The sequence below is a fragment of the Hydra vulgaris genome, chromosome 11 (assembly GCF_038396675.1).
Source record: "Hydra vulgaris chromosome 11, alternate assembly HydraT2T_AEP".
NCBI lineage: Eukaryota > Metazoa > Cnidaria > Hydrozoa > Anthoathecata > Hydridae > Hydra > Hydra vulgaris.
Window position 1 is genome coordinate 35,629,491 of NC_088930.1, and position 15,092 is coordinate 35,644,582.

Consider the following 15,092-nt stretch of genomic DNA (forward strand, 5'->3'; position numbering starts at 1 on the left):
TATATTCTTAGCTTTATAATTTAATCAAATATTTATTTATATATATATATATATATATATATATATATATATATATATATATATATATATATCTATATATACTCACGCTAAATTTTTACTTACAGTTATGAAACCATTATGTTAGCATTGTATTTTCTACTGGGTACAATATACTTTTTGTATACTACAATATTTGTAAATTTTTATTACATACTATATTGTTTATATATCAAAATTTTGCTTTTCAAAAAACATGTTTTCTTTTAGATTTTCAAGTAAGTGTTCTCTAATTAGAGAATATATTTTGAAAGAGCTTGTCTAGCCATAAATTCAAATTATTAAATCAGGTATATATTTTTGCATACTAATCTTAAATCCCGCCGAAGATTGTCGTTTTCATTGTTTCCACGGATTGCAATAACCTGTCGAGTTAGGCACTGTATACACTCCATGAAATTGATGAACATTTTATTGAAAGTATATATTGATTATTAGATTAAGTTTGCAGCAGTTCTGTCAAAATGTCTTGAAGAAATTAGGCAAATTAATTTCTTGAGTTCCTCCTGCGCTCATATTGGAAGAGTTTCAATGATACATGCATACCCTAAATGAAAGTGAGTGTAATTGGATAGAGGACATTTCTCAATGTTACCATGTAAATGTGCAAAGCAAGTACAGTTTTCTGACAATATTTTTCTGAGCGATGAAGCAACATTTGATTTAAACGAGTTGATCAATCACCACAATTGCAAACTGGGCGCCAGAGAATTCTTGTGTTACAGAAGAAGAACATTTAAGTTTGCCAGGAATTACAGGGTGGAGCGCATTATTAGCGTAGGGTTTAATTGACTATGACTGGTGTCCTAATATTGTTTATTATATTTTTGTTAAGATATTTTTATTATTATGATGATAATTTTTTTGTGGAAGGAATAAATTTTTTTCAAAGATGTTTAGTATTTGTACAAGTTATGGTTGACAAGATTACTTATGAATTACTACAAATGAACTTAACTAATTTACTACAAATGAACTTAACTAATTTTTAGTGAATGACAACCCCTCAACCTTTTTTTCCATTTTCACGATCAAAATAAAATATTACATAATTTTCTACAGGTGTATCGGAAAGATCATTAGACCAAGTCTTAGTAATAATGATTAAATCTAGAGAACGTGCCTTGATGGTATGACTCAATTTGTCTATTTTATAATTTTGTGACGTGGGATTAGTATAAAAACGGTTTAATTTGAATTTTATGTTTGGTTCTAGTTTTTCTTGTGATTTATGTTTCATTTTCCTCTTAAATAAAGCACTTTTTACTAAACTTTTAACAGACTCATGTAAGAAATAGTTGTTCATAAATTTAATATATTTTTTTCAATCTTTTGAGTTACGATAACTAGATTGATTTGATTACTTTAAAAATAACGATAACTATATTGATTTGATTGCTGTAAATGTTGATATTCTGAATCCCATATCTATAATCTTTTAATGTTTTTATTATTATAAGTCTTTATTAAAACGATTATGTTCATTCAATGAATGTTTGAAAAAACGATGTTAAATTGGTGTTAAATCATAGTGTATATAAACACTTTCATAATAACTTTTTTTTCTTAATCGCTATGGTGTTTTTTTTACTTCAATGGAATCATCTTTGCTATGCAATTCAACTAATATCAGACTACTATTTGTATTTTTTTTAACTCCAATCTCCTCAAATACCTTTAAAATAACACCTGTTCCATAAAATTTGAGACTAACTTGAATTAGCAATATTTAATTAGTAAGCTTGATAAAATAATTAGTATTTGGTATCAAATGAAAGCTCTATCTTTCCTCTTTCAATTAGCATATAAATTCTCTGATTATTTTTTGTTTAGATAACAATTTAAAATGCTAAATCAACAAGCCCTAAAAAATCATTTGTATAATTTTTATAAAAAAAAACATGAAGATGGAAAACACGTTGTTTGGAACCATTTCAAGATGGAGGGCTTCTCAAAAGCTACAATTTATAGATATATGAACAGTTACGATCAAAATAAACCATTGGGTTGCAAAGCTGGAAGTGGAAGAAGGCCTAATCTTAATACAAAAACAACCGCATCAAATTAAGGAAAATGTTCAACAATCGAAGTGGAGTGTCACTTTCAAAGGCTTCTTAAAGACTTGGTTGTAGCAAAAGCACCATCGGACGAATCTTAAAATGCTTTAAAAAGCCTATTCCTTGTTATAAAAGAAAAGAAAGACCAAGCAGAACTCCTGAACAGAGGCTTCGGGGTTGCCGAAAATGTGGTCGACTTTATCTAAAATATCGCAACCATGAATTTATTATTGACGATGAGTCATACTTTACTTTATCGAATAGCACACTGGCTGCTAATAATACATACTATTCAAATGATAGAAAATTGACTCCAGACATTGTTAAGTATTAGGATGTTGCAAAATTTGAAAAAAAATTACATGTATGGATGGCAATCTCCCCTCGAGGGGTCACATCTATTTACATTGTTCCTTCTGGCCGAGCGGTAAACTAAAAAGATCTATTTAAAAGAGTGTTTACAAAAGCGCTTGCAACCTTTTATTATCAATATTATTTTGGCCCGATTTAGCAACATCTCACTATGCTAATTCGGTAGCAAAATGGTTAAAAACCCAGAAGATACCATTTGTTTGAAAAAAAAGACAATCCAGCAAACTTACCAGAAGCTCGTGCTATAGAGGGTTTTTGGGCAATGCTTAAGCGGGATGTGAACAAGAATGGATGGTCCCCAAATAATATATCAAACCTTAAGCGTCGGATTCGTTATTGTGCGAGTAGACTTGACCTAAATGCTGTACAAAAGCTGGTACAAGGTACCAATACCAGACTTGATCAAATTCGAAAATATGGAGTCTTGTGATAAATTTATTTTTATTTCCCTATTCTGCATATTTAGTTCTAAAAACACACCAAAAAATTTTTTTTTTATCGTGTTTATTTAAGTTTTTATTCAAGTTTAAAGCCAGTCTCAAATTTTATGGAACAGGTGTTAGCTCCTTTATCATCCGAATCTTTTTTAGTAATTTCCAGTGTGTTTGATTCCGTAATGCCAAAAATCAAAACATTTTTTCATTAAATTTTATATCAACTTGCTCTACAGTCATTGCACTAACAACATTTAACAAAAGGGAACGTTAAGGGAACGTTTGAGGTTTGTTTGTTAACTTAAAAAGCTACTTAAAGTTTTTACTAGAATTCCTTCAGATATTATGGAATTTTTTTTTAAATCTTCCTCTTCTTTTTTTTATACATTATTTTCGGCTTCAACAAAATTTAACTTAATTTCCAAAACTTTAATCTTCTCTCTATGTTTTTGGATAATATCTTCTTTTAACTATTCTATTTTTTGAACTCATTTAAATAATTCAACATAATTCAAATTTTTGAACCATTTTAGAAATAAAAAAACCGTCAAAAAACTTTGAATAGTTAAGCAGATAAATCACAAAATCATGTTTTTAAACTGCTTTTATAATTAAAATAAATATAGTATGAAAAATAAATACTAATTTTTTAATATTATTTTTCATACCCAATGTGTTTGATGAGTGAGTTTTACCTTTTAAAAGTTGGTTATATTTATATAAGTGTATAAGTTTATTTAAATTTTATGGAATAATTTTTTTAAACAAATGTTTTATAAACATAAAAAGAACCAAATTACAAACGTTATATTGTAAAATTTACGCAATAGTAGTATTTAATGAAATTAACTACAATTATTTAGGGGAATTTTAAATTTAATTTTTTTAGCCCTTATTAATAATATCTAATCAAAGTACGACGGAGGTTTGTAATTATTCTAAAAGAAAAGGAAATGAAGCTTATATTTAAAATTTTCAAACAAGATAACGTGCAAACTACAACACTCGTATTTTACTAGAACACTAGTGTTAAATCATTCAAAGGTAAAATTTATTTCTGGTAAACGCTCAAAACATGCCAGTTACAGTTTTAGACAACCAATAAATTCTAAAAATTATGTAATAAAAATAACAATTCTATTAGTTTTACCAAACAGCACCAGCGTAATGAAATTATTGCAAGTTTGTTGTGAACGTTCGAGCACGATCAATGAACGTTCTGTAAATGTTTTGTAAATTGTGTACACACAATTAAAAATTAATGTTCAGGAAACGTTGCCACGACGCCCAATTAGGTTCGCGTAACGTTCTCTGCAAACGTTACGTTAACTAACTTTTGTGAACTCCGATTTAAAGTTCTTGAACATTCACGAATGTTGAAATATTAATAGCGAACGTTTATTTAACGTTTACTGCAAACATTATCTTAATACCTTTTGAACGTTCAACTCTATTACGAAATTTATAAACTTTGGGAATTTCAATAAACGTTAGGTATAACCAACGTTTTTATTATTTTTATTATTTAACCAAACTTATGAATACTTAGGTTAAGATGGAATTTCTGTTTAAACCTACATTTGTTAGATGTTGTGTAATGTAATGCTTTTTTGAACTTACAAAACCCTTATTTATTTAAAAGTTATTAAATAAGTACTTAAGTAAAAACTCATTTCCACTTACGTGCGATTTTACCATTTTCAGATTATTTGAGAGCCCATGATTTATTAATTAAATTTCAACCATAAGGCACACAATTGGCACACAAGTGGCACACAATTGAAGTATTTATTTAAAATAATGATCCTATGCAGAAAATTGCAATGATTGGAGGATGGGAACAAAAATGCCCCCTAATTTCATTCCCCGCTACCACCCCAAACGTTAAGCGTAACTAGTTGATAGAATGTTTTTTATACTATTCTTAACTAGACTTAAATATTAACAATAAATAAATATTAATTTTTATAGTATTATGTCTCCGCGTTTAAAAATAATGACCATATAAAGTTTAAATCCCCCTCAATTTGAGGAGGTAACAAATTATATATGGTCATAATTTTCGAAGGCTAAGAGATAATACTAAGAAACTTAAATTCGATTGATGATTCTAAGTCTAGTTCAGAATAACGCAAAAAATATTTTATCAATTTGTTGCCCCGCACGTTTGAAGTGGGGTAGGGGGGACGGGGATGAAATTAAAAGGCATTTTTGTTCCCAGCTTCAAATCATCGCAAATTTTTGCAAAGCATCATTATATGACATAAGCATAAATATACAAATGTTTGAAGTTTGTTCCGTGTCTGAAAGTTAGATATTTCTAGAAGTTAGCTGTTTCACTAAAAAATGGTGGACCCATCACTGCAAGTGCACAAATCGTGTTATTCACCTGACTGTGAAGGATATTTTCAATAAGAAAAGTAGGACACTAGATTTCCGTGAAGAAATATGTGATAATGAAATCAGTTTTGAATTTTCAAAATCAGAATAAGAATATAATTTAAAAGAGTTTGGAAAAGATGAACTATAAGTTGAAAATTATGAACAAGACCACTATATCATTATTCAGCCGTATTACGAACAGCCCATAAAAGAAAGTTTAAAAATTGGAAGTTTTTAAAAATCAAATATTCGAAACTGCGGTAATTTGAAACAAAAATAATCTCACGTGTCACAACTGTCATATTTTGTGATAGTTCATTGAAAACTATCGAATAACAATATTTGTTTTTGCTAGCGCTATCTTTTCATTTAAACAATACGTTAAACATCAATCTACGCATTTGTACTTGCTTATTTCAAGAATCCTATAAAAAAAATTTAGCAATAAAAAAATATTGAAATCTTCATAAATAAGCTCAAGTATTTTCAATGAATAATCAAAAGCAAAAAGTTGACAAGAAAGTTATTATTCTTGGAAACTCAAGTGTTGGTAAATCATGTCTTATTAATCGTTACATGAATGAAACTTTTTCTGAAAACATGCCAAACACTGTAGGCTGCTGCTACTTTTCAAAACAATGGGGCAAAAAAAACATTGCTGTATGGGACACTGGAGGAGAAGAAAGGTATAATGCTACAACAAATTTTTATTGTCGTTATGCCCATGCCGTAATACTTTGCTACTTTTTGAATGATCGTTCAAGTTTTGAAGCCATTGATACAAAATTTGTGCCTTTGCTTTCTTCAGTGTCAGAAAATTGTTTGATAGTTTTAGCTGGAACAAAACTTGACTTATTAAATTCATCTTCTGTTAATAATTCGAACCAAAGAGCTGTTTTACCTGAGGAAGCTAGAGCAAAATCACTTGAGTTAACGCAAAGGTTTAATTCTCCTGTTCATCCAAAAGGAAAACTGCCTGTTTTTGAAACAAGTGCAAAAGAAAATATTCAAGTTCACGAATTATTTGAGTTTGTGTTTGACATTTTAGTACATGAAACATGTTCCCAATTAGAACCTGATACTCCAAATAAAACAGTTACTTTAGAAGTCTCTCATTCTAACAAATTTGAAAAGAAATGCTGTTAAATGTTTGAACCTATATATTGATATATAATAAACTGCAAACTAAAAATATAATAATTTACATTTTTTATATACAAAAGAATGATCAACTATTGCAAATGAATTGTCTTTCAACTCTCTATTAAAAGATATGTCGTTTTTCCTAAGTTAAATAAAAAAACTACATTAAAATGTAAATTTGCAACAAGAAACGTAACTTTTAAATTAAATGAGAATAATAACTTATAAAAGATGTCTTTCTTATTTCCAAAATTTAATTTTTTTTTGCTTGTTTGATCCTTAAATTTTTTTTCTTTTTAAAGCAAATCTAAATGTAATTTTGTTAGTATCATGGTTTTAACGCGTAACTATTGAAGTTTAGAAGAGCTATTTTTCTGTGCCACCACTTATATTATAATATTTAAATATCGAATTTAATGCTGCTGCTCCTGTTCCATTACTCATATGAACGTGTTTGCACAGAACTCACGGCAGCCGTTAAACCCGAAATATTGGCGAAAAAAAGTAGCAGCGGTTTTTATATAAGAAAATGTAAAAAAAAGTGTATACAAATATCTAATTCATGCAAACTTCAAATTATGTAAAATTAAAACATTTCGCGACGTTAGAATTATCTTGTTCTATCTCCACTTTTTGAAAAAATCGAATTTTTATAGTTTTTGAATAGTTTTGCACTGTGTTTTTCTATTTTATTTATATTGAAAATATATAAAACTTTTAATACGGTGTTGCATGCCATAATGCATTGTTCTATCTCCTAAATAAGCAAATTTGAAAATGTTATCTTATTTTAACTCCGATCAACCAATCATATATTTACAATTACATATTTGTACGGAATAATTTTGTTGTTATTGTAATTTTCAAAATGGCAACTAAAAATATTGACCAAAAAATGGAACATGCTCTAAATCAAAGCGAAGGTATTTTTTCACTTAATTAGCGTTATAATTTTGCCAATTTTTTATTTTGATTATCCAGAATGCATAAAAAACAAAATAATTTATTATTCATGCATCCTAGATAATCAAGTAAAAAAGGTAATGGAGTTTTTTAATCTTTAGAGTCGCTTGGTATTACACCTTTTAGTAGGTCACCCCATGGTGGAATATCTAGAAAACGTAAAGCTGATACGAGTAATTGGAAACAAAATATAAGAAAAATGCAACGTCAGTCGGGCAAGGCTTATAAAAATTCAAAAGGTAAACAAGTGCTTGAAAGATCTATCGCAACGCTAAAAAGTTGCAGAAATTGTAAGTTCAAATGCTCTACTAATATAACTGAGATCGAGCGTCAAGTTATATTTGATAACTTTTGCACCTTAGATGATGACGGTAAAAAACATTTTTATTCAAAAACTACCGAAAAACTAGAGAAAAAACGCTGTCGGACAGCTGCTGGTAAAAATTCGAGAAGAAAAATGTCTTATTATTATAGCTTCTTTGTTTCTAATACACAATATAGAGTTTGTAAATCCTACTATCTTTCAACATTGAATATTAGTAGCCAAAGAAAATTTTACTTTCACAAATTCGCAATCAAAATTTGGAAGACATGTAAAAAAAAGCTTACCCGAAGATTCTAAAAAAGTTGTACGAGACCATATAAATCTTTTCCCAAGAATTGAGGCCCATTATTGCAGGAAAAAGACATTTAAAGAGTATATGGAAGGATCACTTAATATAGGTAAACTGTATGATCTTTTTAAAATATATTATGATGAAAATGACTATATACCAGTAAAAGAACATATGTATCGTTATATCTTTAATCTACTCGTTAATCACGAGTTCAACATAGAATTTCAAAAACCAAAGAAAGCTTTATGTGACACATGCTTTGAATATTGCAACATTGTTAATGCAAGCAATGAGCAGACAGATAGTTATAATAAGCACATAGCATCAAGGAATGATACCAAAACTGAAGGTGAAAAAGATCGTCAAAATGCTGATCCTAAAACTGCAGTTGTTTGTATTGATCTTGAAAATGTTTTAAGTTTGCCTCGAGCTAATGTTGGAAACTTTTATTACAAACGGAAACTTTCAAATTATAACTTAACTGGTCATTGTTCGCTTAACAAGAAAGGTTATTGCGTCCTTTGGCATAAAGCTATGGCTGGTCGTGGAGGAAATGATCTTGCCAGTGCTGTAACATGTCTGCTTCTGAAAATCATGGATGACCTTGACATAAATAAGTTCATAATTTGGTTCGATTCATGTGTACCACAAAACCGCAATAGTTTCATGTCAGCAGCTTTATGTGAATTTATTATACGATACCCACAAATTAAAGTCATTGAGCAAAAGTTCTGCGAGCCAGGTCACTCCAGCATTCAAGAATGTGATAACATTCATAGTCAAATTGAAAAATCTCTCTCTGTTGCAGAAATATTAAGTCCGCTTGGACTAGAAAGAGCTATTAAAAATGTAAACCGTAAAAAACCATTCTCTGTTTACCAAATGCAATTAAAAGATGTGAACAATTTTTCAGTTGTTGCTGGTTTTTCAAGTTATAAGTTAGTGCCTTATACAAGAGTTAAAAATCTTGTTTATCGAAACGGACTGCCATACCATGTTTTTTTTAAAACCTCATTTTCAGACAATTATTCACAAGCTCGTATTAATAAATTTGTCAAGCGAGCAGCATCAAGCATTATTACCAAACCATTAAAGACAGATATACCAATGGCAGCTTGCTTACGTGCTCCTTATCAGTCTTTATCTGCTGAAAAAGCCAATGATATCACTTCCATGTATTCATACATGCCTGCTGTTGATATTGCATTTTACAAAGCATTAATAAAGTGATTTTATATATGACTTTCTCTGTTATTTATTTAGTATTGATATATAAAACATATAGTTATTATTATTATTTAGAAATCTTGATAAAATTCCTTATTTAGCTTATTATTTATAATAGTTTTTAACAAATACTTAAACTCTTGTAATAGAATCACAGGTATACGAAAAATAAAATCAAGTTCATCTTGCATGTTGTTTTTAATTAGATTAGTTTAATTGTTGTGTTAATATTTGTAAGACTTAAATAATTGATAGAAAATTTTAAAAAAGCTATTTCTTTGATAAATATTTTTTATCCCTTTCCTATACGCTATATATTACCCTTTTTTTATTATGTAGCGAAGTGTTCTGTTTTAAATTAGATGTCTTAGTCTTGTTCAGAGCCGGCGCGAACAGGTATCAAACAAACTTGTAAGAACAGTCCAATAGCTAGTGGGTCGGAGCCCCTCCCAAAATAAATTTTAAAAAATTCCGTTTTTAGGTATTACGAAAAAAAATTCCTTTTACTTTAAAAAGAGTTCCCATAGATTCGCCGGGTCCCAACAAACCCTAATTTAGGGGCGTGGGGGTGCAACAGCACTGCGTAAGAAGAATGACTACCTAGAACAAAATTTTATCGATTTTCAACATGTCTTTGTTAAAAAATATAGTTAATATATTTAATATATAAGATGTAACAAAATAATATTTTTGCATTTTGCAAAATACCAAAGTTATTTTGTTCTATCTCCAAAAGTGGGTGGGAAAATATGGGCGTTAGCGAAATTTTTATAAGTTTTTTTTATTTAAAAATAAACAACGGAACAATCATAAATCTAAAGAAAATCTTTAATTCCCAAATAGTTTTTTCAACTTAGCAGCAAACAAACTCAAACTTTGACATCGATTTTCTCAGTTTGCAAAAACATGGACTTAGAACAAGATAATTCTAACGTCGCGATTTATCAAGTTTTACTGTTTTACTTTTACTTGAAAATTGCATTGCGGCAAAACCTCCTTAATTTTGATTTATAGCATTTAAATAAAGTCTATTTTTTATTAAATGGTGTTAAAAATTGGCTGTTTAATGCGCCATAGTGATCGAAGTAGTTAGTTCGCTGAACTTCTGAAGTACAACGCAACGGTTCAAATCCTATTGATAGTATAATAATTTTTTCTAAAACTCTTTTAAAATTTCCAAAATAAAAAAATTAAACTTTATTAAAGTTTTATTACTGTTATATAAGTAACACAAATAAAGATATCATCTACTATATGAATAAAAATATAAATAACATATATAAAGATAGCATCTACTATATGAATATAAAGGGAGAGAGTCTTTAATGAGCCTAAAATTTAAATAAACATCAAAACAGCTGTAGAAATAATTTGCGCATATGTCAGAATGAATGGAAATGGAGACAGAGCTGAACTTATTAGTGTGCTTAGGTAAATAGTTAAGGTAGATTAGGGTAATATGAGCACCTTATGCGAAAATTGGAATAATTTCAAAAACAATTAAGCTGGATCAAAAATTTTTGCGAATAAACAATATTTAGGGATCCCTACTCATGATCCGTTTAGATATTTAGGCACCCGAAATTTTTCTTAAAAACCCAGAGGTTTTAAAAAAGCAGCAAAAATGCTCACATTACCCAGACTACTTGGTAATATGAGCACTTTTAATTAGCTCAAAAAAACACATTAATTTTGTAAAAAAAATGCCAACCTGACAATTAGGACAAATTTTTCGATTATTATGATTCGTTTTTAACAAAACTTATCATTAAAAGATCAAATTTTAAGCCACTTTTTGTTGAAACAATACTAGTATGTTCTCCGCAAGAAAAAAAAAAGAATTAGTTTGTTATTTTTTCAATTTATAAACTGAAACTTTTGAACGATAAAAATTCAATTTTATTAAATTTAAATTACAGAAAGGTATTTATTCAATTTTATTGAATTTAAATTATAGAAAACTATTTGTTTATATAATAGTATTGGTAAAATATAAAAAAATTTTACTATATTTTGTATTTATTCAAAAAACCAATTAAAACCACTGCTTTTTCAGGATTTTAAACTAAGTAACTTAAATGAAAGTCACAAAGGTATGGAGTTTGCTCAATGTCTGGAAATTAGCTATTTCAAACACCAAGAAAAAGTGGACCCGTCTCTGCAGGTGCACGAATCATGCTATTATCATCTGACCGTGAAAGATATTTTCTATAAGAAAAGTAGGAAACTAGAATTGCGTGAAAAAATATGTAAGAATGAAATCAATGTTGAATTTTCAGAATCAGAATCAGAATATAATTTAAAAGAGTTTGAAAACGATGTACTATACACTGAAATTACGAACAAGATCTCTAAATTATTATTTAGCCATATTACGAACAGCCCATAAAAGAAAGTTTAAAAATTGGAAGTTTTTATAAATTAAATATTCGAAACTGCGGTCATTTGAAATAAAAATATTATCATGTGTCACAGCTGTCATGTTTTGCGATTGTTCTTTAAAAACTATCGAATAACAATATTTGTTTTTGCTAGCGCTATCTTTTCATTTAAACAATACGTTAAACATCAATCTACGCATTTGTACTTGCTTATTTCAAGTTTCTAATAAAAGTTTTGCAATAAAAAAATATTAAAGTTTTCGTTTCTAAAGGCACCGCTTGTATCCATCAATAAAAAGCTCGAGTTTTTTCAATGAATAATCAAAAGCAAAAACCAGACAAGAAAGTTATTATTCTTGGAAACATAGGTGTTGGTAAATCATGTCTTATTAATCGTTATATGAATGAAACTTTTTCTGAAAATAATACGGGAACTATTGGAAGCTGCTACTTTTTAAAACAATGGGGCAAAAAAAATATTGCTGTATGGGACACTGGAGGACAAGAAATGTATAATGCTTTAACAAATTTTTATTGTCGTTATGCCCATGCCGTAATACTTTGCTACTTTTTGAATGATCGTTCAAGTTTTGAAGCCATTGACACAAAACTTGTGCCATTGCTTTCTTCAGTGTCAGAAAATTGTTTGATAGTTTTAGCTGGAACAAAACTTGACTTATTAAATACGTCTACTGTTAATAATTCGAACCAAAGAGCTGTTTTACCTGAGGAAGCTAGAGCAAAATCACTTGAGTTAACACAAAGGTTTAATTCTCCTGTTCATCCAAAAGGAAAACTGCCTGTTTTTGAAACAAGTGCAAAAGAAAATATTCAAGTTCACGAATTATTTGAGTTTGTGTTTGACATTTTAGTACATGAAACATGTTCCCAATTAGAACCTGATACTCCAAATAAAACAGTTACTTTAGAAGTCTCTCATTCAAACAAATTTAAAAGAAAATTTGAAAGGAAATGCTGTTAAATGTTTGAACCAATATATTGATATATAATAAACTGCAAACTAAAAATATAATACTTTACATTTTTTATATACAAAAGAATGATCAACTATTGCAAATGGATTGTCTTTTCAACTTTCTATTAACTCTTGTGTGCACAACCGGGTACACGGGTACCCACTACAGCACATTTTTTAATGTAAATAAGTTTGTAGATAATATTTTACTTTAGGCATTTAGATATGCATTATATGGCTCAAATTTAACATAGTTGTGCATAAAAAATACCAGAAACAAAAAAATCTCTTAAAATAATTAAGTTTGAAGTGAACATGCTTTGTAGACGCAACCGGGTACCCTGGTAACCGCAATAAGAAATCTCAAGATTGGTTGAACTTAAAAATTCAGCTATCAATTTGCTACATTTTTCTAAATAAAATATAAAGTTTATAAAAAAAGTTAACAAAAAAACACTCATAAATTACATTCAAAACATTTAACAAAACCAAATGAATGTTCGTCACACACAGGATTATTGCATTGAGAGCAACTCTTTCTTGTTTTTCTTCTCTTCTTTGTTGGCTGTTGGTAACAAATATGGCAAGAACCAGTAATTTTTTTTCTTCCAGATGAATCTCTTTCAACTGATGGAATTAAAACTTGATACGCTAAAACACTTTGCTGTCCAATCACACTTTCAATAGCAATCTTAGTATTGTAATGTCTTCTTACCTGCAAGTTTTGATACCGAGTGTTATCATTGGTTTAGCAAGCTCTTCACTTAATTGGCGCATAAACAACGTTCGCTGATTGGTTTTTTTTTTAATCATCTTATAATTTTTATAATAAATCAAATACGATGCAAGTGTACTGATGTTTAAAATGTTAAAAAACATTACCAGTGGCCATCTCAAAGTGCGACGTTGTGTAATGTATCTACTTATCATTTGGTCCATGGTATCAACTCCTGTTTTGCATTTGTTATAATAAGTAATAATGTGTGGCTTTTTTTTTTAGATCCTCATTTACAGCAATATCAGAGTGCATTGTTGATAAAAGAATTACTGATTTTTTTTTTTTGGTGCGTAAGAGCACATTGTCATGTTTTCATGGAAGGCAAATATAGATGAGTATAATTCTCTTGATTTATTTGGAACCATTATCGGTGGAATGTATGGTTTGTTTTTCTTTAATGTGCCAACTATAGTCAAGTTCCATGTGAGCAATTGTTGAGCAAGAGATAAACTAGTAAAAAAATGTTTCTCCCACTGCCTTTGTACGCAACTGCGAGTTCTTTAACAACTCTTTCACCTTGGTTTTTTTCTCGTATATGACCAGTTTTCCCAGTGTAAATGATACCATTAAGAGGAAAAGCATTTTCAGCATCACAAACCCACCATATTTTAATGCCATATTTGGCTGGTTTTGAGGGAATGAACTGAGTAAACTTTGTACGACCACGAAAAGGATAAAGTTGTTCATCTACTGTTAAATATTCTGTTGACTTATAGATTTGCGATAAATTTTTGTTAAGCATTGTCCAGATATCACGAATTGGAGCTGCTTTATCTGTTATTTTGCGTTGCTTGCGAGTATTGGCATCGTCAAATCTAATAAAACGCATAATTTTTCGAAACCTATTGATTCCCATTGTTGCTTGATATAGTGGGTATGAGCTAGAATGCCACATATCACTAACGTGGTCAGCATTAGAGTTGTTTACACCAAAACAAATCAAAATAGTCATAAAAGAATATATTTCCTGAACTGTAACTGGCTTCCATTCTCTTTTAGAATCTGAATTAAGATTGAGTGATGAGTATACCGAGAATGCTTTTTTATTTGTATGTCGAGTAACAATATTTGCCATTTCCACAGTAAATATTTTTAAAAAAATGTCACTAATCGAGAGTGTTTCGGTGCTCTTACTAGGACCACTTCGCTAACGCACTATGTTTCGGAATGGGGTTTTATTTTGTTGAGAAGGGATTTTATTCTATACAATTCCTTTAGCTATGTAAGTACTCTGTGATTCTGCTAAAATTAAAAAGAAACATTTATTTCATAAACATAAAATTAAAAAAATAATGACTTTTTGTATATCACTTTTATTAACTACCTTCTTGTGCTTCAACTGCTTTTTTATCATTTCTCTCATTGTCACTATTTTCACCTTGGGATGCTTCTATTTCTTCTTCATTTTCTTTGTCTAAAAATAATGAGTTTAAAAAGTAAAAAATGGAAATATTTATACTAGTTAATTCAGTGATTAAGATTTGCAAAATGCAGTAAGTTAAGCATCTTCTTCTGCAGATATATATATATATATATATATATATATATATATATATATATATATATATATATATATATATATATATATATATATATATATATATATATATATATATATATATATATATATATATATATATATATATATATATATATATATATATATATATATAACTTGGTCTGACTTTATTAAAACTAACCTGAA

General features: G+C 28.9%; 2 protein-coding genes across 2 annotated transcripts; both read left to right on the top strand.

The window, feature by feature from the left end:
- The first annotated feature begins 5,670 nt into the window (after window positions 1-5,670).
- On the top strand, window positions 5,671-6,544 carry LOC100205865 (ras-related protein Rab-20). The gene has a single exon (XM_065809711.1). The coding sequence runs from the start codon at window positions 5,792-5,794 to the stop codon at window positions 6,446-6,448; it is 657 nt and encodes a 218-aa protein (XP_065665783.1). The 5' UTR covers window positions 5,671-5,791; the 3' UTR covers window positions 6,449-6,544.
- Window positions 6,545-11,805: 5,261 nt separating this feature from the next.
- On the top strand, window positions 11,806-14,726 carry LOC136087608 (ras-related protein Rab-20-like). The gene has a single exon (XM_065810922.1). The coding sequence runs from the start codon at window positions 11,947-11,949 to the stop codon at window positions 12,613-12,615; it is 669 nt and encodes a 222-aa protein (XP_065666994.1). The 5' UTR covers window positions 11,806-11,946; the 3' UTR covers window positions 12,616-14,726.
- The last annotated feature ends 366 nt before the right edge of the window (window positions 14,727-15,092 follow it).

What these genes read in the sequence shown, in the direction of transcription:
- LOC100205865 (XM_065809711.1), top strand. Translation starts at nt 5,792, where the DNA reads ATGAATAATCAAAAGCAAAAAGTTGACAAGAAAGTTATTATTCTTGGA.
- LOC136087608 (XM_065810922.1), top strand. Translation starts at nt 11,947, where the DNA reads ATGAATAATCAAAAGCAAAAACCAGACAAGAAAGTTATTATTCTTGGA.